General features: G+C 39.8%; 1 protein-coding gene across 5 annotated transcripts in view; it reads right to left on the bottom strand.

Moving 5' to 3' along the window:
• Positions 1-27,518, bottom strand: part of arhgef28a (Rho guanine nucleotide exchange factor 28a) — a 468,925-nt gene that overhangs the window by 204,213 nt on the left and 237,194 nt on the right. For 2 of the 5 annotated variants that reach the window (XM_043707577.2, XM_088000136.1), the window contains 5 exons: positions 27,017-27,224; positions 24,043-24,157; positions 22,831-22,908; positions 18,191-18,233; positions 3,102-3,203 (listed from right to left, as the gene is read on the bottom strand). In XM_043707577.2, the coding sequence (XP_043563512.2) occupies positions 3,102-3,203; positions 18,191-18,233; positions 22,831-22,908; positions 24,043-24,157; positions 27,017-27,224 (546 nt within the window). The remainder of the gene's footprint in view (positions 1-3,101; positions 3,204-18,190; positions 18,234-22,830; positions 22,909-24,042; positions 24,158-27,016; positions 27,225-27,518) is intronic. The other 3 variants (XM_088000126.1, XM_088000117.1, XM_088000130.1) reach the window with 3 other exon arrangements.

Below are 27,518 nucleotides of genomic sequence, written 5' to 3'. Positions count from 1 at the left end.
CCATGTTGAGGAGGCCAGGTCAGTCTGGAGTCAGGTGTCTGTTCAAGGAAGAAATGGGAGTTGACAATCCTGCCCCTCGGATGCTGCCTGACCAGCTTTGCTTTTCCAGCATCACTCTAGACTCTGGTTTCCAGCATCTGCAGTCCCTTGTTTTTACCTAGCTGCGGTTATGAGTCTGGGGGATGAACGGGATTAGGTGGGGTGAATTAAAGGTGGGTGCTACCAACATGCCTCAAGAGGCCTGCAAAGGAGAATGTGACGCACCCCTGTTAAACACCAGACCACACAGCTGAATCTGCTGTATTTCCTGAATCATTTGAACCCTCTTTCTCCAACCATGGGAAAACATTGTAGTGGTAGGATGAGGTACTTGGGAAGCCATTCACTGGTAATTTAAGGGTCTCATTAGGCCTAACGGCAGGTAGATGTTTTCATCATTCCCCCACCCACCCCACAAACCATAAAATATCAGACTGCTTGGAGGCAGGCAAGTAGTCAATGGAGAGTCCACCTGGTGGATTTCAGACCTGCCAGCACAGAGCATAAAACCCAGCAAAGGAAATAAGCATTAATTCTGAACAGTAGTCAGCTGTGAGTGGACTGACTCAAGAATTTCTAACCTTAAGTACAACTGATGTGTGGGGAACAATCCAAATGCCAGAATGGATATCTGTGATATGTACATAAAGGTAAGTTCTTGAGGAGAACTGGGTGTGGTGACAACAGAAAAGGTGGCTGGTGCAGACTGGAAAGATATAAGAAAAGTTGGTCCGATTGGGATAGTGGTGATGATGGAGGCAGAAGGAGCTAGTGTGGTTTTTATTTGTGGCTGTGAGGAGTACCCTTGTACCCTTTAAAGAATACTTGCTTGATAGCACATAGTGCTGATTTTCCTGAATGCAGCTGTCCTGTGATAAATAGGAAGCTCATTGCTACTCCTTCAATCATGGATGTGTTAGTTTAGTCCAAGATGGTGGACAGCACACTTCTAGTCCATAATGTGCATGCACCACCTGCACATCATCTTGGAGGCTTAAGAGACCTTTTAACACAATTTTAAAAAGTACCTCATAGTTAAACATTTAGAACTAAAATCTATTTTGCAAGTAAATATAGCTTCTTTTGGTAATTCTGTTTCTGAGTTCAAGCAAATGTTCATTAGCAGCACAGTAAATATCAGAACTGAAGTCAAGATCCTATTTGATCTCTCATTGATGTCTGACTTTCGAATAAGATGGAGGTGGGGAGTACCAGAAACTGGCATGTACATTTACTTCAAAGAGGAAACTGTAGCATATCTACATTTAGTAATATAATCAAAATTTACTTTTATAAGAATCACAATCGATAACTACCTACAGGGACTTTGAATGAGATTTGACAGAATAAACACACCGCAGTATATCCTTAACTGTTCACAGGATAGACAACCTTGTTACTGTTCTGTGGGAACGTGGAATTAAATGGACTTTAAAACAAATGATAATGAAACACTGTACAAAGATGCATTGGAAAAGCATTTTGTGTGCGATGATTACACATGATTAAATTAATTAGAATATAACATGAAGATCATATGCCAATCAACTATACTAGTGAATTTCTCAAAGTCCAGAATGCAAAGCCGCTGCCATACTTTGGGACCACAAAAGTGAAAAGGGAAGAGAAGGCTTGAATTTTTCACAAGTTACCAACAATCCATTCAGTAACATTGACTTATCAAGTGAAGACAAATTCATATCAAGGACAAAACCCACACAAGAATTTTTTCCCTGTATGTTCAATAATTGGTAGGCAGTTCTAAATCACATTGTGATTTATATTATTTAAGGTTCTTGTAAAATAGATTCATTCACAATTAATCATAAAAACGTGAAGGCAAACTTGCACCATGGCATTTACTAAAACCATTACCACCACTCTGCTGCTTCACTGCATAACTGGATATATTTACCTCAAAAGATCAGACTGAGGGGCCAACTACAATGGTCAGGTTTATGAGGATGATCCTGTTAAATTAGCCAGCCGTAAAAGAACTCTGGGTCCCATTGCCAGCACTGTGTGTGTACAGGTCAACAAAGCTTCCATTTGCTCATCTGGAAAGTCATAGCTTTCACTACACCCCCTCCCCTTCATGAGTAAAGTCAAAAGCAAGGGCTTGGGGAATTCCATTTGCACTGTGTGCTAAGATACAGAGGACTACATAAGCGAGTGAATTCGTTTAAGTGCAAGCATCATTGTGTATATATCTGTTAGTTTGTCTCTTCCTATCATGTGAGTTAGCCAATATTCAGAGAATGACCATTTTTTAGCTAAAGGCCTTTGTTCTGCCTCGTGCTAACAATTTTCATATTTGCAATGAAAATGTTGAGAAAGGCTTCATCTTTCATAAGAATCAAGTGAGCTTTCAATACTCTTGCAGACAGATTTTTTTTTTGCACAATATCTGCTGTATAAACATTTCTATTGTACAAGTAGCATTTGAATAATATGGTCAGGCCTACAATGAAGCTGTTTCCATGAAGCCAATGATAAAACTCTAACATGTTTATCTATGAATGATGCTGTATCAATTAGTATGTGTCAGTTAAAGACACAATGTATTATCTTTCAAAAACCAATTCCTTAAGTAAGCAATTCCTTAAGTTTTTTTTAAGCAGATAAATACAAATTGAAATTTTATGCAAAAATGCTCTGCATACTAAATTACTCTGGCAAGTTTCCATTTCTCATTTTTTTGGAGTTGGCTATCAAGCATTTACATTCCAGAATGAGCTTCTCCAGGCAATGATGAGGCAGAAATATCCATATTGTTAAAACAGCAAATAAACTGCCCAGTATCATCACATCAATTAGTTCAAGAATGATGGGTGGAATTCTCTCCCACTGACTATGGATACAAAAGAAATTCTATCCTTAATCATTAAAATACTGAAACTTGGTCAACAGCGAAATCTGTTCCAGCACATCAGCTTCATGTAAAAGGCCTCAGTGGGAGGTTTTCCAGTTTGAGGGTTAGAGATATTTATTGGGGTTAAAGTTAGACATGCATTACTTCAACACACAAACACACAGATATTTATTAGAGGACTGAAACATACTCTTTTAGAAACTCCGACAAAGTCAGATGCTGCAGCGAGTCTGCTAGCTCCGAACAGCCTTCCTCATCAGCTGACTGTGCCCGTTTGCGAAAACTAAGTTCCCTACAGAAAATGATAAATGTCTGAAATTTTGCTGCAATATACAGAATAACTGACAAGACGACAGGATCATAAGTTCATACAATACAGTTAGCACCTTTTTAAACTGCCAGATTTTTTGTTATGGAAACATTTTCAGACATTGGGATAAAATTCCTACGTAGACTTTGTAAAATATTGAAATCCTTTGTGAAATTTAAAGTAAATTCACATGTTAGTCTTAGCAAGAGGATTTGAGCACTAAATGTAAAATCTCCACATTTGCAGATGTCACAAAGCTGCCTTAAGATGCCTTGCTTCAATCATATAGCTAGGTGAGACAGCATCTGGAATGTTATATGCAGTTTGACCCTTTCAACTCAGGAAACAGAAATATAGAAAATAGGACCAGGAGTAGGCCATTCTGCCCTTTGAGCCTGCTCCGCCAATGATAATGAACATGGATGATCATCCAACTCAATAGTTTGTCACCTTGCCCCCTTTGAGGAGAAAGTGAGGTCTGCAGATGCTGGAGGTCAGAGATGGAAATGTGTTGCTGGAAAAGCGCAGCAGGTCAGGCAGCATCTAGGGAACAGGAGAATCGACGTTTCGGGCATTAGCCCTTCTTCAGGAATCGATTCCTGAAGAAGGGCTAATGCCCGAAACGTCGATTCTCCTGTTCCCTAGATGCTGCCTGACCTGCTGCGCTTTTCCAGCAACACATTTCCACCTTGCCCCCTTTACCATTTGATCACTTCAGCACCAAGTGTTTTACCCAATTCCTGCTTGAAATATTACGATGTTTTGGCCTCTACTGCTTTCTGTGATAGTGAATTCCATTGTCTTACCACTCTGAGTGAAGCAATCTCTCATTTCAGTCCTAAATTTACCCCATATGCTTAAACTGTGACCCTTGTTTCTGGATTCTCCATCATTAAATACATCCTTCCTGCATCTACCTTGTCTAATTCTGTTAAAATTCATAGGTTTCTCGGAGATTTCTTCCTCCTTATTCTTCTCAACTCCAGTGAATATAATCTTAACCGATTCAACTTGTCTTCATTCCAGAAGTCAGTCTGATAAATCTTTGTTGCACTCCCTCCAGCCAGAATATCTTTCTTCATAAAAGGAGACAAAAACTGCACACAATATTCCAGATGTGGTCTCACCAAAGCCCTGTACAATTACAGCAAGACATCCCTTCTCCTGTACTCAAAACCTCTCACTATGAATGCAAACATACTGTTTATCTTGTTCACCATCTGCTGAATTTACATGCTTATCTTCAGTGACTGGTATACAAGGTCACCCAGTGCCATTGCTCATTTGCCTCTTTCAATTTATAGCCAAATAATAATGTCTTTCTGTTATTTTGCTACCAAACCTCACACATGTTCTCATTATACTTTATCTGCCATGTATTTACCCACTCACTCAGTTTGTTTAAGTTACACTGAAGTTGCACTTCCTCATAGCTCACCCTCTCATGCAGCTTTGTGACATCTGCAAATGTGGAGATTTTACATTTAGTTCTCTTAGGTAAATCATTAATATATATTGTGAGTGGCCTAGCACTGATTCCTACAATACCCTACAATTTACTGCCTGCCATTCGGAAAAAGGCCCGTTTATTCCTACTCTTTCTGTCTGCCAGCCAGTTCTCTACTCATTTCAATACACTACCTCTAATCCCATGTGGTTTAATTTTAATGTTAAAACACATAGAGGGAATGCAGAGGAGACTCACTAAACTAATTCTTGTAATGGTGTGAGAGCCCTATGAGGGGAGATTGGGCCTCTTTTTCTAGAGCTTAGAAGAATGAGGGTGCTCTCATTGAAACGTACAAGATTCTTAAAGTGCCAGTCAGTCTAAATCCAGAATCAGGGAATATCTCCTGGGGATGTAGAACCAGGGAACACACTCTCAGAATAAAGGCCAAGTCATTTATATTCAAGTTGAGGAGAAATTTCTTCATTCAGAGGATAGTGAACCTTTGGAATTCTCTACCCCAGAGCACTGTGAAAACTCAGTCATTGATTATGTTCAATATAGAGATCAATAGATTTCTAGATACTAATGACATCATTGACTATGTGATCAGCCATGATCTAGAATGGTGGAGAGACTTGAGGGACTAAATGGCCTACCCTTGCTCTTATGTTCCTATATTAGAGGCTTACTGAATCATATTACCTGGGTAAATAAACGAAGTAAAATATGAACTGACCATTTGTAGCTACCTGGTAATCTGAATACTTTGTATTGTTTAATGTTATTGAAGGTTTGTGGTTGGTTTATACTCACATCATCGGTACATGTTAAGAATCACAGAATCATTATGGGTACAGAAGAAGGCTATTGAGCCCATCATATTTGAACTAGCTGCCGGAGCATTCTAACTTAGTTTCCAACTCCTGCTTTTACGCCCTTTACCTGCACATTGTTTATAACAAAAAAATCATCCAATGCCCTCTTGAACCTGCCACCACAGTTCCAGGTAATGCATTCCAAATCCAAACATGTACTGTGAAACAAATTCTATTCATCTCACATTTGTTACTTATGCAAAACATAAACTGTGCCATCCACTTCTCAATCCTTTCATGAAAGGGAGGAATTGTTCCCAATCTATTTTGTTCAGATCCCTCAAAATTTTGAAAACTTCTATCAAATCTCCCCTCAGCCTTTTCAAGGAAAACAGTCCTAACATCTCTCTTTCCTCTTAACTGGAGTTTCCCATTAGAATGGACCATTCTCAAACTTTTTCAGCATTTTCTCCAATGCATACACACCCTTTCTATAGTGTGGTCCTGAAAACTGTACACAATACTCCAGCTGAGGTCTAAACAGTGTCCTAGATAAGTTCAGCATAACATACCTGTATTTGCATTCTATAGCCCTCCCAATGAAGCACAGAGCATTGTATGCTTTTTTAAAAAAAAAGTCAGCTCTCTCTACCTGTCCAGACTCTTTTTAATGATTAATAGTGTGGAATAATATCAAAAATATTTGAAAGTGATGAATTTAGAGGGCTACAGAAATAGGACTGGTAGATGGGATAGATGGGTAGCTCTTTTGGGAGCTGATACAGATACGTTGGGTCAAATGGCCTCTTTCTGTACAGTAAGTTCTGAATCTACTGTCACTAATGTGAACTTATTTTCTTGGATTTACTGTCAGTAATGTGACAAGAGGCTGGTTGTGTTGTGTAAATTGATGTCATTACCAGGCAAAGGAATCTAAATTAATTGAGTCTAAGAGAATGATCACTGATCCCAAGGTATTACAAGTGATTAATCCACTAGGAAGGTATGTATGGAATTGGAGGTAACTGTCTGAAATGGGTTGAAATGGATTGGTTGGGGAGTGGCGAACAGCACTTAATTCAATTCCAAGAAAATAAGTTCATAGATAGGAAATAAATTATCTGAAACTAATTATACAGCTCTCAGCCACAAAAAAATAACAGGTTATGGATTCGTAGGATGTTAGTGGACAGCCAATTGAAACAGACACAATATGCAGCAGCAGCAGCAAGAAAAGCTAACTAGATCTTGTGGTGTATAGTCATGTCTGCATGGCACAAACACCAGAAGATGAAAATGAAAATGTAAAACAAAGAATGGTTCAGACAAGTTACTTTGTGCAATTCTGATTATCATACTACAGCAAGACTAATTAAATACAAGTGCAGGGCAGAAGAGGTCAACCAAACTGAAATCTCATTCAAGGTATGAGAGCTTTTGGGCACAAGCTTCAGGACTCGGAATATTGGCTCTGGGTTAGAAGAGAGAGGCAAGCAGTGTAGATGTAATGACTTTATGTGGAACTCGGTGAATATGTGGAATAGACTTTGTATAAAGATGGTGGAAACATTTGCGGGAGAATTGATGGAGTGGGCATTTAAAACAAATCAGTTTTCTTGGTGTTTGCCTAATGTCTTTTCTAGTCTTGTAGCTTCCTATGTCAGTGTAACAGTATTTTAATAGAAGAGACATATTAGAGTTCACAAACTGTAAAAGGAAATAAAACATGAAATACATTACTACAAACTGGAATGAAAAATGGTTCAAATATGAATATTAAAATTACTAAAAAGCATATAAACCAACCAGAAGCTATGCAAAATAAAGCTAGTTATAAATTAAGGTATATCTGAGGGTGGTTGGCTATGAACAGTGTCTTTAAGCTGAAAAAAAGCAAAATATTGAAGATGTTAGAAATCTGAAATAAAAACAAACTGCTGGAGAAACTCAGCAAGTCTAGCAACATCTGTAGAGAAAGAAATAAACAGAGTTAATGTTTCCAATTTAATAACTCTTCTTCAGAACTGAAGGGTGTTGGAAAATGTTTCTTTATTGCAAAAATAAAACTTTATTCCTAAAACCACCTATTAGTACTAAGATTAAAAATCATTCCTGTAAAAACATTAGAATTTGACATTTCTCAGAGCTTCCCTGCAATTGCAAAAACAAAGGCATTTCCTACTCATGCAGTTCATTTTGAGGCAACAAGAAGGTCTGACAACTGAACAAATCCTCATTATACTTTGGCAGAAATACCTTACACAGTGGTCTTTTCCCACTGCACCTTGGCAGCAGCTGCCCCAAGTTATAGTGCAACCCTCACTGGAATGTACTAGTCTTCAACACTTGCTTGAGGTCAACTCTTTACATTGGAAGACCAGCAAATTATGGGCAGACCAACTGAGTGACTTTCACCAAATGGATGGTCCTCCAGGCACAGTCGACATCCATTTTGGTGTGCATCACAAGGAAATGGCCTGTAGACCACAGAGTTCTGCATCATGGAAAGCTGAGGAAGAACCTTGACAAAGATCAGTACATCTCTCTCCAGACCTTGTCTGCAAAGGTACATTGCAGAAGGGGATATGTGACAGTCTCCTCTCTACCCAGCAGCCGCATCAAGGGCAGCATGCAGTTTCATACAGAGGCTGGGCTTACATAAAGGATCTGACAGGTAATGCCCTTCTCGCCACCAGTCAAGCTACGTCTTGGTGCTTGTTGGAAAGTTTTAGTGATGAGGCATTCTGCCAAATGACTTTGACAGTCTGCTCAGTGAATTACCTGACCAGATCACCCTTTCCTTTTCCTGAAGGGTCTCAAGGATGTTGCATGCTGACCACGTGCTGCCTGACAGACATGTGGTCAAAGGTGTTTTCCTTTGCAAATTTTTCCAAGAGTGACAGGTGACATGGAATGGTCCAGCTGCTTGGCACGTTCTTTGGACACAAGACCAGACCCATTCTTCGCAACAGTGAGGACAGGTCGAACTTCAGTATGTAGTGACACTTGGTATCTGTGCACTGAGGATCCACTCACAGCATGTAAGGGGTCAGGAAAATGTTAAACCTGATGAATACTTAGAATTATACTCCTCACCCATAAAATGAAATTAAGGACAAGGATTAAACTAAACAAAACCCTAGAAAGATATTGTTGTCTGCTTAAGTATCAGTCGCTGCTTCCCTGTTTTAAGATGTCTATCCTGATATACAACATTAGCACCCGTAAACAAAATATAAGGTTCAACAAGTCAGAGGCACTACAAGGCAGCTAATAAGTACCTATGTTGGTTTCCTTAAGCATTACAATAAGTGGATGATTGTCAGTGTTCATTCTATTCACAAGTTTTTTCTTGTTGTTTCTTACAGATTTATTCTACAGTTGTTAAATGTTGTCATAGTCTTACCAGATCATAGGGTTGCTTTCTCATGAGAGCCAGAGAAACAGGTGGTTTAACCTGAAAGTCACCACACCTCAGCAAGGGGAGAGGTTGAAAATGATAACGAACATTCAATTTTACGTTTGATCAAAAGAAGCCAATACTTGCTCACAGTTGATTTCACCTGAATTTTTTTGTTACTCAATTTCCAGGTGAAACTAATAAAGTTCAGAAACCAGTTTGAACAATGCTCAATCTCAATTTGGCTACTTTACAATAACAATAACAACTCGTATTGATTGAAAGTAGTAAATCAGCCCAAGGCACTTCATAAGAGTAACATGAGACAAAATTTCACACCATGTTACAGAGATATTGGGCAGGGGGCCAAAAGCTGTGAAAGAAGTAGGTTTTAAGGAAATATCTAAGAGAAGAGAAAGAGCGCACTAGAATGATGAAGAGCTAAAAGTGTTTAGGGAAGGAATTCCAGAGCCTTGGGCCCAGGAACGAAACACATGACTATTGATGGTGAAGCAAAAGATGTAGGGAATTGGAAGAGCACAAGGGTCTTGAAAAGTTGTAGGACTGGAGATGGTTATAGAAATAGGGAGTAGCAGGTCATCGAGGGATTTGAATATGATGAACCTTTAAATTCCCGTCCTCACAGCACTGTAGGCACACCAACATCATATGGAATCACCTCTACTTTCTCAAGGACAGATAGGAATAAGCAACAAAAGCTGACCCATCCAGCAATGCCCACATCATGTGAAAGACTACATTGAAAAAACTGTGACTTTCCTGGACTTGGAACCAATGCAAGTCTCTGAGCACGAATGGGTGATTATATCTTGCTTAGGATCTGGGTTACAGAGTCCTCACGGGATTAAGAAACTAGTGTCTTGTGGCAGAAATGATGGCAAAACTATCAACATTCATGGTCATTGCTATCCTGAAATTCACAGCAATTTCCGAGTCTGCACATACACAGTTAAACATGGAAATACAAGAGTTGTTGTCAATGATGCAGCACCTCATGGTAGGTTGTACTGTTACTGTCCTCCCAAACAGCAATCGGGTTATAATCAGTAAACTGATGAAAACTTGTCTTTTTATGTAACCAATTTTATTGCAAAGCCCTCAAGAAGGCAATGCCTAATGGAATGAGGTGTAATTAGATGTTTAATGGCATAATGTGCCATTATTTTATTATAGCACGGCTTCTATCTTAATCGCTTGTGTCCCCCAATCACTTCCTTCACTTTCTATAAATTGAATTTAAAATGGACCATATGTTTGCTTGTGTATGACAAAGTGTCACTGTAATTTGTTACTTACCTGGTTAAATAACATTGCTGTTGCTGGATGATTAGAGATCATTTTGAAGCTATCATCAGAGTTAAAATGATGTCAGGAAAGGGAAAATATGTGTCACAGAGATCAACAAATCTTAACAGCCTTCCTTGAAATTCATGATTGAAACTTTAGTGCCATGAAAAGTGTAACTGAAAAGTTCTGTTGAAGAAGTGGAATTCATGGTCTGCTTGGCCTTTTCATGTTTTATAATCTTGAAACACATTGACAGCCATTGACATCAATTGAGCACTCATTCTCTCCCAGTACTGTCAACACAGCATTAAAGTCATGTCCTTGGGAGTTGCACACTGACCTATCCTAGAAGAATAGTTGCTCAGAGCACCATATTTAACAACCATCTTCCTTATTGAATGATAACAAAAGAAATGTCTTGAGATTTGAGATTTACGTATGTGGATTTGTGTTAATTGGTTTGAGAGCCCAGTCACCATATTGATACTTCTTAAGAGCCTAGAGCAGACAGGTCTAGTTCCTCAGTTCTAAGAAGGTTCACATGACTGATTCCTGAGATAAGGGAGTCATTTATGAGGAGAGGTTGGACAGCTTGGGCCAGCATCTGTTGGAGGTTAAAAGCATGAGAAGCGATCTTTTTGAAACAGAGTTCTGAGGGTTCTTGACAGGATGGGCTGCTGGAAGAAGTTTCTACTTATGGAACAGAATAGGATGAAGGGATGTAATTGAAAATAAGAGCTCTTCCTTTTAAGAGGAAAATGAAAAATCTTTGTTCTCAGGTGGTCATGAGTCCAGGGAACCCCCTTTCTGTTTGGTGGAAGGGAGGACTAGCAAAGGAAGTCAAGGCTATCAGAGATAGAAAGAAATGGGAAGTTGGGCCACAAGTGGATCCACCACAATCCTACTGAATGACGGAGCATGCTCAAGAGGCCAAATTGCCTCAACTGTTCTTAATTTACATATGCATTTGTATGTATATTTGTGTATTCAAATATTTCTATATTCATATTCTCACATTGTGCCAAATACATATAATATGGCAGTTCCTACTTGAGGTTAGTGGTGATAGTTCAGGGGATTAGTTTGGGAAGCAATACAAAGAGGCCAGTCTAATTTATTAGCCACTAATGTTTCCTTGGAACAGGCATGATTTGAAACAGGAAGGAAAGCCAGGTCAATCCAAGGCTTAGTCAGAACTTAAGAGAAACAGGCAAAATTCAATGGAACAAGTAGCATGTTAGAAATTGAGCAAAATGCATAAAGAGAGAATGGAGCAAACCAAATGGAATGGGGAATGGATGTGAAGGGAGGCAAGAGAAGGAGCAACAAAAGCTGAGAACTAGAATTTGAGGTGAGGAAGGAAAAGCTGGAACAGAGTTAGGGTCGATGTTGTCCCTCGTAAGAATGGAATACACACTTGATCGCCAATTCCGACACGCTACAACGAAAAACCACAATGACCTCCTCAGAAGACAAACACTGGACATGGCTGATAGAGTGCCCTTCATCGTCCAGTACCTCCCCAGAGTGGAGAAACTATACCATGTTCTCCTCTGCCTTCAACATGTCATCAATGGTAACAAACATCTCATCAAGATCATCCCTTCTGGCTTTCAATCGCCAAACCTTAAACAGTGCATCGTTCACAGCAATTACCTAGCCTTCAGGACAACAACAACCACAACACCACACAACCCTGCCATGGAAACCTCTGCAAGACATGCCAGATTATCGTCATGGAAATTACCATCACGTGGGAACACCACCCACTACCTACATGACAGATATCCATGTGACTCGGCAAATGTTGTCTATCTCATGAGCTGCAGGCAAGGGTGCCTCGAGGCATGGTATATTGGTGAGACCAAATAGACGCTACAACAGCAGATGAATGGATATGATACAACAATCGCCAGACAAAAATGTTCCCTCCCAGGCGGGGAACACTTCAGCGGTCAAGGACATTCAGCCTCTGAACTTTTGGATAAGTGTCCTCCAAGGCAGCATTCAAGAAACATAACAACTCAGAAATGACAAGCAGAAATACCCATGAAGACAGTCTCAACCGTCATCTTGGGTTTGTGTTGCGCTACATGCAACCCCACCATACTGTTCTGCATCTGCAAAGTCTTCCTTTCTGTCTTGTTTTGACACCATCACCTTGATAGCTTGTTATGATCTTGCTCCATAAATAGTTTGTATAGTTTCAGATTACTTGTTACTTTGATTAGATCCTCAGCATGTGACACTTATACCTATCATGTTATTCCAGCCATTTGGTTTGTCTCCAGCACCATCTAATTTTTAATTCTTTGTAATTATCTCTCTGCCTCATTTAATCCAATTACATCCCTTCACTTGTTATTCAGCTGTTGACACTCTACTCACACTGTCTGACACTTTTGATCAACTGCAGAGACATACCTGTCGACATTCCACTCACACCATTTGTATGACCTTTAGTCTGTCCGCTATAAATTCTGTGCTTATATGCCTCTCTTCACTTCATCTTACGAAGGGGCAGCATTCGAAAGCTTGTGATTTCAAATAAACCTGTTGGACTACAACCTGGTGTGTGTCATTTCTCACCTTGTCCTTTTTCCTCAACCCACCCTCCTCCTGTGGTTGACAAGGTCCTCAGCCATGTCCAACATATCTCCTGCATTTCTGCCCTCACTCCCTCACAGAACAGCTGTATAGGGTTTCCCTCGTCCTCATTTCACACCTCACTAGTCTTTGCTCATCGTCCACCACTTCCAGAAGGATGCCAACACCAAACACATCTCCCCATCCACTCTAATGTCAGTATTCTGCAGGTATCATTCCATCTGTAACAACCTGGTCTACACCTTAGTTTCCACTTAGGCACTTTACTGTCCATAAGTATCAATATTGAATTCCATAACTTCACAGTCCAACTGCCTGATTTCTGCCCTCCAGGGCCTCGACAACACCTGTTCCCTTTGACTCTCTTTCTATTCTGTCAAAAGTATAAATACACTTTCCAACCCCATTAAGTTCTGAAGAAGAGTCATACTGTACTCAAAATGTTTTCCTCGTTTTCTCTGTTCACAGATGCTGCCAAACGTATTGAGTTTCTTCAGCATTTTCTGTGTTTGCTACAGATTTTCAGCATCTACAGTATTTTGCTTTTGAGTTTCGATGTAGATAAGTCCAAGGATACACCCCGCCTTCAAATAAAAATATTTCCTTTCATGCCAGCGCAAAATGATATCTACCTTATTTTTTATGTTGTGATACCAAACTAGATTCCCAAAACTGGGAAACATCTTATCTGCATTTATCCCTTTAAATACTGTGTAGGTTCAAATGACACCATTCCTCATTTTTCAAAACTCTAGAGAATACATACTCAATTTGTCCAATCCCCTTTCAAAGCGCAGTCCATCCAAATTTGGAATAAGTCTGATGAACCTTTGTTGCACTCACTCTATCGCAATTAAATCTTTGCTCAGACAAGGAAACCAAAACTGCACACAGTACAGGTGCCATCAAATCAAGCTCCTATACAACTGACACAAGACTTTACTGCTTCTGTTCTTAAATCACCTTGTAATAAAGGTGAATATTTCATTAACATTCCTAATAGCTTATTGCACCTGAGTATTAGCCTTCAGTGACTTACTAACAAAGACACTTTCTATACTGATCATTTAAGAAAAACTGCACATCTTTTCTTCCTGCCAAAGTGGATAACCTCACTTTTTACCACATTATAATTCATCTATAATGTTCTTTTCCATTCACTAAGCTTGTCCAAATACTCCTGAAAATATTTTTCATCTTCATCACAACAAACTGCATTTATTTCAATGCAAGAGGCCTAACAGGCAAGGCAGGTGAACTCAGGGCATGGTTAGAAACATGGGACTGGGGTATCATAGCAATTACAGAAACGTGGCTCAGGGATTGACAAGACTAGCCGCTTAATGTTCCAGGATACAAACACTAGAGGAAGGGGAGAAAGGGAGGCAAAAGAGGAGGGGGAGTGGCAATTTTGATAAGGCATAGCATTACAGCTGTACTGAGGGAAGATATTCCCAGCAATATATCCAGGGAGGTTATTTGGGTTGAACTGAGAAATAAGACAGGGATGGTCATCTTATTGGGATTGTATTATAGACCCCTAATAGTCAGAGGGAAATTCAGAAACAAATTTGTAAGGAGATCTCAGTTATCTGTAAGAATAATAGGGTGGTTATGGTAGGGAATTTTAACTTTCCAAACATAGACTGGGACTGCCATAGTGTTAAGGGTTTAGATGGAGAGGAATTTGTTAAGAGTGTACAAGAAAATTTTCTGATTCAGTATGTGGATGTACCTACTTGAGAAGGTGCAAAACTTGACCTACTCTTGGGAAATAAGGCAGGGCAGGTGACTGAGGTGTCAGTGGGAGAACACTTTGGGGCTAGCAACCATAATTCTATTAGATTTAAAATAGTGATGGAAAAGGATAGAACAGATCTAAAAGTTCTAAATTGGAGAAAGGCTAATTTTGACGGTATTAGGCAAGAACTTTCAAAGGCTGATTGGGGGCAGATGTTCGCAGATAAAGGGATGGCTGGAAAATGGGAAGCCTTCAGAAATGAGATAACGAGAGTCCAGAGACAGTATATTCCTGTTAAGGTGAAAGGAAAGGCTGGTAGTTATAGGGAATGCTGGATGACTAAAGAAATTGAGGGTTTGGTTAAGAAAAAGAAGGAAGGATATGTCAGGTATAGACAGCGGAGATAGAGTGAATCCTTAGAAGAGTATAAAGGCAGTAGGAGCATTCTCAAGAGGGAAATCAGGAGGGAAAAAACGGGACATGAGATAGCTTTGGCAAATAGAGTTAAGGAGCATCCAAAGGGTTTTTACGAATTCATTAAGGACAAAAGGGTAGCTCGGGAGAGAACAGGGCCCCTCAAAGATCAGCAAGGCGGCCTTTGTGTGGAGCCACAGGAGATGAGGGAGATACAAAACAAATATTTTGCATCAGTGTTTACTGTGGAAAAGGACATGGAAGATATTGAATGTAGGGAAATAGATGGTGACATCTTGAAAAATGTCCATATCACAGAGGAGGAAGTGCTGGATGTCTTGAAATGCATAAAAGTGGATAAATCTCCAGGACCTGATCAAGTGTACCCTAGAACGCTGTGGGAAGCTAGAGAAGTGATTGTTGGGCTCCGTGCTGAGATATGTGCATCGATAGTCACAGGTGAGGTGCCGGAAGACTGGAGGTTGGCTAACGTGGTGCCACTGTTTATGAAGGATGATAAGGACAAGCCAAGGAACTATAGACCAGTGAGCCTGATGTTGGTGGTGGACAAGCTGTTGAAAGGAATCCTGAGGGACAAGATGTACATGTATTTGGAAAGGCAAGGACTGGTTAGGGAATAGTCAACATGGCTTTGTGTTTGGGAAATCATGTCTCAAAAAGGCTGATTGAGTTTTTTGAAGAAGTGACAAAGAGGATTGATGAGGGCAGACAGTGGATGTGATCTATATTGACTTCAGTAAGGCGTTCGACAAGGTTCCCCATGGGAGACTGATTAGCAAGGTTAGATCAAATGGAATACAAGGATGACTAGCCATTTGGATACAGAACTGGCTCAAAGGTAGAAGACAGAGGGTGGTGGTAGAGGGTTGTTTTTCAGACTGGAGGCCTGTGACCAGTGGAGTGCCACAAGGATGGGTGCTAGGTCCACTACATTTTGGTATTTATATAAATGATTTGGATGTGAGCATAAGAGGTATAGTTAGTAAGTTTGCAGATTGGAGGTGTAGTGGACAGTGAAGAAGGTTACCTCAGATTACAATGTGATCTTGATCAGATGGGCCAATGGGCTTAGAAATGGCAGATGGAGTTTAACTCAGATAAATGCGAGAGGCTGCGTTTTGGGAAAGCAAATCTTAGCATGGATTATACACTTAATGGTAACAGTGTTGCTGAATAAAGAGACCTTGGAGTGCAGGTTCATAGTTCCTTGAAAGTGGGGTAACAGGTAGGTAGGATAGTGAAGGCGATGTTTGGTAAACTTTCCTTTATTGGTCAGAGTATTGAGTATAGGAGTTGGGAAGTCATGTTGCGGCTGTACAGGACATTGGTTCGACCACTTGTGGAATATTGCGTGCAATTCTACACTCCTTCCTATCGGAGGGATGTTGTGAAACCTGAAAAGGTTCAGAAAAGACTTACAAGGATTTTGCCAGGGTTGGAAGATTTCAGCTATCAGAAGAAGCTGAATAGGCTAGGACTGCTTCCCTGGAGTGTTGGAGGCTGCGGGGTAACCTTATGGAGGTTTATAAAATCATGGGGGGAATGGATGGGATAAATAGACAATGTTGCTTCCCTGGGGTGGGGGAGTCCAGAACTAGAGGGCATAGGTTTAGGGTGAGAGGGTAAAGATATAAAAGAGACTTAAGGGACAATCATTTCACACAAAGGGTGGTTATGTGTATGGAATGAGTTGCTGGAGGAAGTGGTGGAGGCTGGTACAATTGCAACATTCGAAAGGCATCTGGATGGGTATATGAATAGGAAGGGTTTGGAGCGATATGGGCCGGGTGCTGGCAGGTGGGACTAGACTGGGTTGGCATAGACGAGTTGGAGCGAAGGGTCTGTTTCCGTGCTGTACCTCTCTATGACTCTCTAATTAGGGGTGGGATTCTGAATGACAGAGTCCTTACTCTCTACAAGAAGAGGACACATGCGCTGGTTGCAGAGGATTGGGACAGCTTCTGCAAGGATACAGAGACACCAATGTCCCGGCAACTAATTAAGTACTTTTTGTAGTAGCACTGAAACACTGACAGTCTCTGAGCAGTCAGTGCACTAAATTGGCCACTACTTCTTATGACTGGTCGTGATGCCTTCTGCCTTTTGTGTCTTCCAGCAAAAGGCAGCATATCCCCCAGAGGAGACCTCCTTGACTTTAGAGGAATAGACCATTCAGGGCATAAGGAAACGACTGGCAATGCTGACCCACTGGGCCCCTCCATCAATGGCAATGTCAAAACACTAATGGGCTCAATCGGCAAAGGAACATTCGGATGGGAAGCTGCTGAGGAACTCACATCCACATCACGCAGGTAAGGGACCAATGTCCTGGGCCACTGGCTTTCTGAGGGGTTGGGCTATTAACAAGCAATAAAGAGCAACCACTGAGAATTTGACGCTCCCTGGCAAGAATCTCGCCATGCTGCTTGAGCAAAGCAGAGAAGCTGCCGCCAGAGGATCTTAATATTAAGATGACTGCCTCATCCAATTCTGTCACATGTCTCATTATAGCCTATATATTTCAGTTGCTCATAAGATTCCACTCTGTAAAGTTGAAAGAGTAATGCTGAATTAGGTGAGAGAAGTTCAAATGCCTTTGTGACTGAGGACAGCATAGTATTTGGACAGAGATGATTCACTATTATAGCAAATATTTGGAAAATGACATCCTGTTTGTTCTGCTGAAATGCACAACATTTTGTTTTTCCTTTTCTAATTGCATAATGTATCAATTGTGAACTAACACAGTTCTTAAAGTTAACCAGGAGTGAATAAGTTTAAAGCAAAATTTTCAATTTTCAAGGAGCATTCCACTAGACCTCCCAGAAACATTTTCCATTCTGGTTTTATTCTTTATAATCGAAGTGAAAGAAGGTCATGAACACCAATTGTTATACAGCTTATAACATGATGTCTTCTCATGTTGATAAATGCCACTAAAGTTTATACTAGAATTTAAGCAATAAGCTTATGATCATTACCGCTACTTGTTTTGGTGTGTCATGCACAGCAGAGTACTCTGAACATGCTTCTGATTCAGGTGCAACAATCACAGAGTAGGCTGCCTTCTCCATTATTGCAGAAGTCCTGTAAGTATTACAATCTAGATTCTGAACATCTCCAGAGGCAGTTGAGAGTTGGTATCTTCACTACGCTGGACGAGATCAATTACTGAACTCCAGCAAGGCTAATATGTGTTATACTTTACTGTACCTTTTTTCTTTCGGATGCTCAGGCAGGCTGAAAGTTCGCTGTTCTGAAACAAAGCAATATAGAAAAGTTTACAACACAAAGTAAAATTAGAAAAATAAATTTGCCTTGAAGTAACTAGCTTTAACTGAACTCATGAGATATCTTTCAAAAGAAGCTTCTAACAAGACAACACAAGTCTTGTTTAGACATTTGAAATTGAACATATAATTTGTATCCCCATGTTCAAACTCTAGCATGCAGCCTTTTCTAAAAAAAAGGCACTTCGTGGTATTAGAATAAACTTTATTTATTCCAGAAAATTATAATACTTTCCAGATCTAGCACAAAAGCCTCAGCAGCTCACACTCCCATGGACCTCCAACACGCTAAACCTCCCTCTATTTGGCTCCAAACTGGTGTCATAGTCTCAAAAGCACACCTTTTATTTTAATAGCATTAGTGCAAAGTTGTACTGTGGGCCACATCTAATAAAAATTGGACTGAGACCACAAAAATCTATAGCATCAGGCATTAGTATAATGAAAGGAGACTTGTGTCTTGTGAGTCTTCAAAGCAGATGTCACCATACTTATCTGGGATAGACAGAAATTATGCCGGAAGTCAAGTGATCAGATTTGAAAGGATTCAGAAAATCAAGAAATTTACAACCAAATTCTACTAAGAAATGCTCCTCACTCAAACATTGATCGCCTGGCCAGGCTCATTCCTCAATACCAGCTCTAGCATGACCCATTCACAAGTTGGACTATTTATATATTGTCCTGGACACACTTAACAAATGTCCTCCCATACCAAACCTCTTGCACTTAGCGAGTCCCAGTCAATACAGAGGAAATTAAAATCATTACTACAGGCCTGTTGTTTTCACATTTTTCAATAGTCTTTTGAAGTATCTGCTCCTTTATCACCCGCTGGCTGTTGGGATGCCTATAGTACAATCCCGAAGTGACTGCACTCTTCCTAGTAACTTGAACTCTACCCATATGGTCTCGCTCCAAGATGTCCTCCCTCAGTTTAGCAATGACGTTCTTCTTAATCAGCAGTGCAATTCCATCACCTCTTTTATATCCCAGTCTATCATGCCAGAAACATTTAAATCCAAGAATATTAAGCTGCCAATCTTGTCCTGCTCTTAACCAAATCTCTATTATTTATCCTGGTATTTATCTTGCTGCCACTGTTTATTCCCAGGTTCAGCCTGACTGACCCCAGTCCTTAGGTATTTATCCTGCTGCTGTTGTTCAACCCCAGGTTCACTCTCCTTTGCTATATTCTGCTGCTGTCACTGTTCATGCTGACTTCAAATATTTTACTTCAGCTGCAAAACATCAAAATACAACATCTTCTTAATTTTCAGTGTGTGGAGATAATGACTAAGGATTGAACCACTTTGTTTGAGAAGTGACATCAATTCAGCTGAGAACTTGACTCTATGCTGGAAATCAGAACAAGTGAACATTTGTCCCAACCAAGCACTCATTGCCTGTCAATCAGCTTGTCACTAAAGTAAGGCATTTATGACAACACTAGTTGCTAAAATTTCACAACTGAGATCACCTGAGTTACCATCTTCATTTCATATACATTTTTATGAGAAGTGGGCTCATAATGATCATTGCTTCAGAAGTTCCACGTGATCAGGATACTTTGCCATTGGGGAACTGCTGATGAAACAGTAAACTTCACTGAGAAATAAATTTGTGTTAAGCAAACATATTAAGGGATATAGGTCAAAGGCAGTTATGTGGAGTTAGGCCAAAGATCAGCCATAATCATAAATGGCAGAACAGGGTCAAGGGGTTTAATGGCCTATTCCTGTTTTATGTTCCTTTCCATTTGTTCATCGCATTCATTGCAAAATCTTGTGCTCACTACTCTCATCAAAATCCATTAGTAACAATAGGAGTGACAATCATTCTTAACTGAAATAGCACAATATAGTAAACTCTCAACATCTGCAGAAATTGACTTATCTCATCTTCAGCTTTCCACAGCAAACAATGCCAATGGCAGAGAACAAACAAACAGAGAACCAATCTACCCTTGGTCATCCATGTTACTCATGGTCCTTCAGGACATGTGTAAAACCCAGTGAATAATTCCTCATGAATTTCCATCATTTCACATGAGCAACTACACAAGGAAATTTCCTATGGTTATGGAGACTCTGTTCTCAGGACCAAACTCAGATCCAAATGCATATTTTCTAGCAGTACATCTGGCAACAGAACCTCTTGTGAAGCAGACTCCTCATTGCCATTTTCCAAGCCTTCTATCCATTTAAGAACAGTGGGTGGGACAATTGTGAGGGAGACCCAGTGAGACAGCCTGCAGTGCTGGTCTGCCAGCAGCTCCACTGGAAGAGCCGGGTGCTGTTGAGGTAATGTCGTTAAGCACTGGGTGCCTCAAAATAGACGCTATCTTGGATTATTTAGAAATAAAGGTCCAGAGCTGTAGGGGTGCTCAGTGTGGAGGGTGGATTCCCAATGTAGGAATGATTTTGGCCATGGGTTTGACTTGCAGGTGAGGTATTGCAAATAGACTGACTCTGCTGACCCTGAGCTCCTATCAAAAGGCAGCCCACTGCCAGCCTCTGAAAAGGAATCATACAACGGCTAGAAAGTTCCATTGGCATCAGAAACTGTGGCCCAGATTGATTGCCCAGTTCCATGACATCCCATTGGAAATGCACCTGGAGGCAGGGCAACATCATGCAGCAATCCCAATGGGGATGTCTGCAAGTCTCCCAGTTTCTCTGCTTCCACAGGGCCAGGAAAATTCCCACCATAGGCTGTCATCTTCATGGGAGCGAGGAGGGGAAAGGGGGAACAAGGGAAGGAAGATGTGAAACTGCAATTCACGGAAGTAGAGGCCTTGCTAATCTGAACGAAGAGGCTTCATTGAATAAATACGCGCAAAGCCTTGTCTCACAACCAGCTGGATCCACTACCTGGCACATGGGATTGTGCGTCTGGCAGCAAGAACAGTCCCCAGTAGCTTGTGAGGGGAGGACGGGTGTTAGGTAAGGATTTAGAAAGAAGGGCTCACCACTACTGGGAGCGTTGAGAACAGGAGGGTGGCTGGATTTCACATAGATCATGAAGGGAGTAGCCTAGTACAAGAGAGGCCCGGGACTTGCTCAGGACTCTTCATACCTCACACAGATACCTAGAATAAAATTTTACGACTTATCTCTTGATCCACCTTTGATCCATGATCCCACTCCCACTCAGCTCAGTTCTCACATTGAAATTGTTAATTTAATTCCAATGGTATAATTGATATAATTGGACCTGATCTGCATCTGCACTTCCTTCCTGCCTGTGTGCTCCAAAAAGAAAGAACATACTAATATTTGGACACTGTGAGAAAGCAGGAAGGTCAGAGAGACTTTGTGAATCACATTATATTAAATGTATTCATCCCAACACAATATAAGCCAAGGAAAAGCAGTTAAAGCTGGGCCCCTGGTTTTTACTTAGCAGCTACCTACTACAAGTATGATTGAGATCAGCTCTCTAACAAAAGTCTAATATTAATCAGGATCACATCACACCAACACCACTTGACAGGCCATCTTTGCCATCATGTTACTTGATGGCATCTTTGCAAAGATCCTATTAAAATATAGGAGTCACTATCAGCAACAACAGAATAGCAAATTTTCATTACATTATAAAAAATAATTTTAGCAATCACCTGGAATCAAGATGGCACCAATGCAGTAGTTATTACATGCTAGATAATGATGCAATATTTCTCATGAAGGAAATTGTTGTAATACAATGAAATTAACTTGCCATTCCCATCATTAAACTTCAGCAAGAGAAACGGGAATATTTTTAATGCTTACATTGAAAGTTACGAGGCATGCATTCATGCCATTTTCATGCCCCAGTATCTGTCATGCTCTGGTAAGACTGTTTTTAGTTTTGGTTATCAAGGCACTGGAGGTACCTTCAAACTCCAGAGCAATAGAGAAACATTTACAGGTTGAATCCCCAGTCACAAAACTGAATAAAAATAAACTTGATCCTAAAGGTGATCCTATTGAAGACATTATCAGTAAAGAAGTAGTTTGGTCAGAATACTAGTTTGAAATAAAGCAAGGTAATAGGAGAGGACGATATACATGCAAACTAATGAAAATGAAATAAACATTTAATTGCAGATGAAGACAGCTACTCAAGAGCCTACTGGATGACAAAAGTCAGGGCAAGGAATTGTTGGGCAGATGACTTAAAATGGGATGCATGCCCTGGCTTATTTCATTCACACTGCTGAGCACATTACTGGAAAATTCTACACATTATGTAGTCTGAAGTGCTCGTTTTCAGTGCAACTTGTATTACCTACCACATAGTTATGAAGAGGATTTATCACTTGTTATTTCCAAGCGTTTTCTAAATTTTAACATTAGTTTACATAAAACTAATCAAGTAATAGCAAACACCAAGTTTTACAAAACATATACAGAGACAATTTAACACCACACTGCAATCAATTGGTTTGATTCCAATTCAAGCAACATTGAATTAAAAATTGTCCATTTAGCAACAAGACACAGAGACATAAAAGGGTAGCAAATGCACTTTCATGCAGAATTGTGACAGCATTATCTGATTATGAGTGGTACTTACTACCATGGTGTAGCAGAGAAACTGATTTAGACAGTGACAGTGCTTGAAGAAGGGATCGTCCACTGCTGAAAACACCATCTACAGAGCAGGGACAGACTCATCATAATGACCAAAAGAACAACATCTATTTGGGTGTTCATTCATTGATACGCCTAATCTCTAGTTCTACAATATATCATCTGTATGTATAGCATAATGGATAAGTAAGAGGGAAAACTATAGATCACAAATGAAATTAGGATGGTTAATGCACATTTTTGCATTTCAGTATCACCTTACTCATTTTTATTATATTTTACCTGTTTTATAAATAATGTAGTGCATTCAACTTAATCTTTTGCGTCTGTTAATAGCTTTCTGGCTATCTACAAAAGTTTAGATGTGTCAATGATGTCTCATGAGGAGCCCTCACTGTGTATGTTACAGATACTGTGAAGTAAACAAGCACACTGTATTCATCACCATGTTGAGAATGGAGATAGAGTCAACTCCAATATAATTAGTAAATAAATCAATAATAATCCAACTTAGGGTAGTACAGATAAGAAATGTGTTTTGAGGCTTATTTATGTCTAGTAATAAGGTATTACAAATCTGGTTACTCTAAATCTCATAAATATTGAATTAAAATAATTTTTGTGCATGCTAAAGTTCAATGAAGAAAGGAGCCTCACTAATTAATAATTTATAGATTCTCATTGCCTTTGCTGATATATCATCCTGCAACATTCTGACAAACAACAAATGGCAATGTGAATCAGCTGATAGGAGGATACCACAAGACATAAATATCCATTTTAAACCTTCTCCTTTAAACGGGGTAAGTTTGTATACTGGGTGGGAGATAACGTCCATTTAGGAATGCAAAGAACTTGGAAAACCAAGTTCAGATTTGACAGGAAAACAATCTGGGGTAGCACACTACTGTAACAGCTCATTTATCTGCATATTTCATGTCCTAGTGTTAAGCTAAAATCGGTCACAGTACTAAGAATGTATTTAAAAAGGACAGTGCTCATTCAGGCAGTTTTATAATGTAATAATCCAGTCATGAAAGCAAATTTATACTGTAGATAAACTAAAATGGTGATGCTTTCCATATGATGACAAAGTAGATATCATTTTTAACTAATGACATATATTTAGTCTTTTTTTTAAGCAAAATCAAAATTTTACTACTCAAAGTTATTTTGCTCTTCTGTTGAAACAAACCTTCATTTGTAGAATCAAACATGCCAAAATCCCTTATGAATCGAGATTTGCTTTGAGAGACTTTAGGAGAGGAAAGGGAGTATGATCTCAGCCGAATTCCAGTATCTTCAGACTCCTTTCAAGAACAAATGGAAACCATATAAAATATTACATTCTAGATCCAATACAAGATATTTTTATTTCAAGTGTAAACATAATAAACTAGCTTTCATTTCACTAATGGAAAAGGATGATTTTCTTGACAACGCACACAAGTGTGGCAGAAGCTATTTTAAGCATTACTTAATACCAAAACTCCAAAAAGAGAAACTGTGCATTTTCTTTGAAGCAAGCAAAATTATTAAATCGACAAACTCATAAAGTTGCACAGGGTAGAGAAGAGTCCTAGATCTTGGAGTTTGGAGATGAGTTTTGTTGGAAATACTGGGTTATGTAGAGGTTGTACAGGACATTGGTGGGGCTTCTTCAAGAGTAATGTGTGCAGTTCTGGTCACCCTGTTGTTGGACAGATATTATTAAACTGGAGAGAGTTTAGAAAAGATTTACCAGGATGTTACCAGTAACGCAGAGTTTGAGATATAAAAACTGGAAAAACTGGCACTTTTTTCACTGGAGCGTTGAAGGTTGATGGGTGACCTTATTGAGGTGTATAAAATCATGAGGAGTATAGATAAGGTGAATGGCAGGGGTCTTTTCCCAAGGTGTATGAGTTTAAAACGAGGGGGCATATTTTTAAGGTGAGAAGAGAACGATTTAAAAAGGACATAAAGGGCAACTTTCTTTTTACATAGAGGGTGGTTCGTGTGTGAAATGAACTGCCAGAGAAAGTGGTGGATGCAGGTGCAGTTACAACATTTAAAAGACCTTTGAATGAGGTCATGAATAGGAAAGGTTTGGAGAGATATAGGCCAAGCGCAGGCAGGTGGGACTCAAAGTTTGTGCGAAGATTTGTAGCTCGGGTGCTTGTTGTTGTGGTTCTGTTCGCCGAGCTGGAAGTTTTTGTTGCAAACGTTTCGTCCCCTGGCTAGGCGACATCATCAGTGCTTGGGAGACTCCTGCAAAGCGCTTCTTTGATGTTTCCTCCGGTGTTTATAGTGGTCTGTCCCTGCCGCTTCCGGTTGTCAGTTTCAGCTGTCCGCTGTAGTGGTTGGTATATTGGGTCCAGGTCGATGTATTTGTTGATGGAGTTTGTGGATGTACATTTTTCCCTGCTATATGACTCTATGACTATGACTGAGAAGGGATTATATATTTTCAAGTCAGGATGGACTTGTGGTTTGCAGGGAAATTTGCATGTGGTAGTGTCCCACACATCTACTGACCATCTAGGTGGCAGAGGTTGTTGATTTGTAAAGTACTGTCAAAGCAGTCTTGGTGATTTTCTGCATTGCAACTTATAGATGGTAGACACTGCAGTCATTGTGCATCAGTGGTGGAACAAGTGAATGTTTAATGTGGTTTATGGAGTACCAGTCAAGTTGTTACTTTGTCTTGGATGACGTCAAACCTCTTCGGTATTGAGACCACATTCAGCTGACCAAGTGGAGAGCTCAGAGACCTTGGGTGTACTTGTACAAAAAACACAGAGTATGCAGATAGAACAAGCAATTTAAAAAAAATAGCATGTTGGCTTTAATTACATTGCTTTTGACTACAGGAATAAAGACATGAAGTAACAATTGTACTTGCTTTTAATGAGAGAATTCATGGAATTGTGTGAAAATGTTTAACTTACACACTTAAGGAATGATATACTTGTATCGGAGTCTGTATAAAAAAGGTTAACTAGGTTGGTATCTTGAGTGAGAAAGTTGATGTGAGGTTGAGTAATTTGTGTCTGTCTCCGAATTTTAGAAGAATGAATATGAATCTTTTGAGACACACAAGATTGTGAACGGTCTTGACACATATACCACCAGCGTTCAAACTATAGCAGACAGTGTGAAATTTCATCCCAGAAACCTTCAAAATTGCCAGGCAAATTTAATCATGGGAGTGACCAATGAGAAAATGTTGCCCAATGTGTAAAAGCGTAAAAAGCTGCTCCTTCAATCACAGACCGTTTCTAGTCCACACTTGTTGCTGGAACATTCATTATAGGAGAGTTAAATGTTTTACAGCTGGATTTTGTTTTAGAATCCTTACAGTGTAGAAACAGGCCCTTTGACCCAACATGTCCACACCGACCCTCCGAAGAGTATCCCACCCAGACCCATTCCCCTACACTAGATTTGCCCCTAACTTAATTCAACTAACCTACACATCCCTGAACACCACGGAAAATTTAGCATTGCCAACTCACCTAACCTGCACATTTCTGGTTTGTGGGAGGAAACCGGAGCACCCGGAAGAAACCCATGCAGACACGGGAAGAACGTGCAAACTCCACACAGACAATTGCCCGAGGCTGCAATCAAACCCAGGCCCCTGGTGCTTGAGGCAGCAGTGCTAACCACTGAGCCACCATGCCATCCCTGATACTATCAATTTAAATGGGCCCAATTTTAAAGGGCCCAAATCCAACATTTGTTTTGAAAATGAATAATTCTAAGACTTTTTCCTGTGACTGTTGAATAAATTTAATGCCAGATGGAATGGCATGAACAATAGTTTAAAATCTGTTAGTTAACTGCTTTTATTTTGGTCTGCTCTCCAACTTCAAAGTGCTACCATCTTGCAAAACATAATAAAGTCAAACATATGTGCATATAAGACATTTCTGTGTAAAATAGGGCTTCCTGTTTTGATCAAACAGCTAATTTTAAGTTCCTGATTGATGTCATGTGTTACAGCCTTCTAGAAATAAATCAGCATTATTTAGCCGCAAAACCTTTAGCTGAAGTTGCCAATAGCATGCGGTTGCATTGCCAGCTGGAGTAGAGATTATACTCCCTTGGGACATCTGCTTACAATGTTGCCCAGATTACACAATTGCATTGGTTTTCCTCCTAACTAATAAAGTCTGTTCTAGTACCTTTGGCAATAAACCATTGGATGAAGGCCTCAATTGCGATTCCTTGATGGTTATCTCAGTTTCCTGGTGAATCTCAAAAGAATCCAGTTCATCTCCACTGCTGGCAAATAATGCAACAGAGTTTGGAGATTTTGGAGTGCATGAGCCCTGAGACCTATCTGAAACTTCTTCTCCTTCGCTATCTGCATCAATGCCATCAAAGCTGAACCTGCAAAAACAATTAGTGAAAAGGAGTCTACAAACAAATATTGCAAAGTAATTATTTTTCCTTTCTAATTCACTTAAAATATTGATACCAATCCAAGGTGGTGTTTAACAATTAAGATCAATGTATACTTAGACAATAGTTGTGCCCTTTTATCCCATGCAACTATGAGCTAGTACCATTTTACTTACCATTCTTAACAACTCTGCAAATGGTAACCATTGTAGTACATGTTGAAAAATGCAAAATCAACTTTTAATTATTTTCATTCAATATTTTGCCTGGGTTTGTGAATTT

This window comes from Chiloscyllium plagiosum, unplaced genomic scaffold (assembly GCF_037043375.1).
Source record: "Chiloscyllium plagiosum isolate Xiang-an unplaced genomic scaffold, Cpla_swu_hap1 HiC_scaffold_2, whole genome shotgun sequence".
NCBI lineage: Eukaryota > Metazoa > Chordata > Chondrichthyes > Orectolobiformes > Hemiscylliidae > Chiloscyllium > Chiloscyllium plagiosum.
The sequence above is the reverse complement of the archived record's forward strand: the minus strand, read 5'-3'. Positions and strand labels throughout refer to the sequence as shown.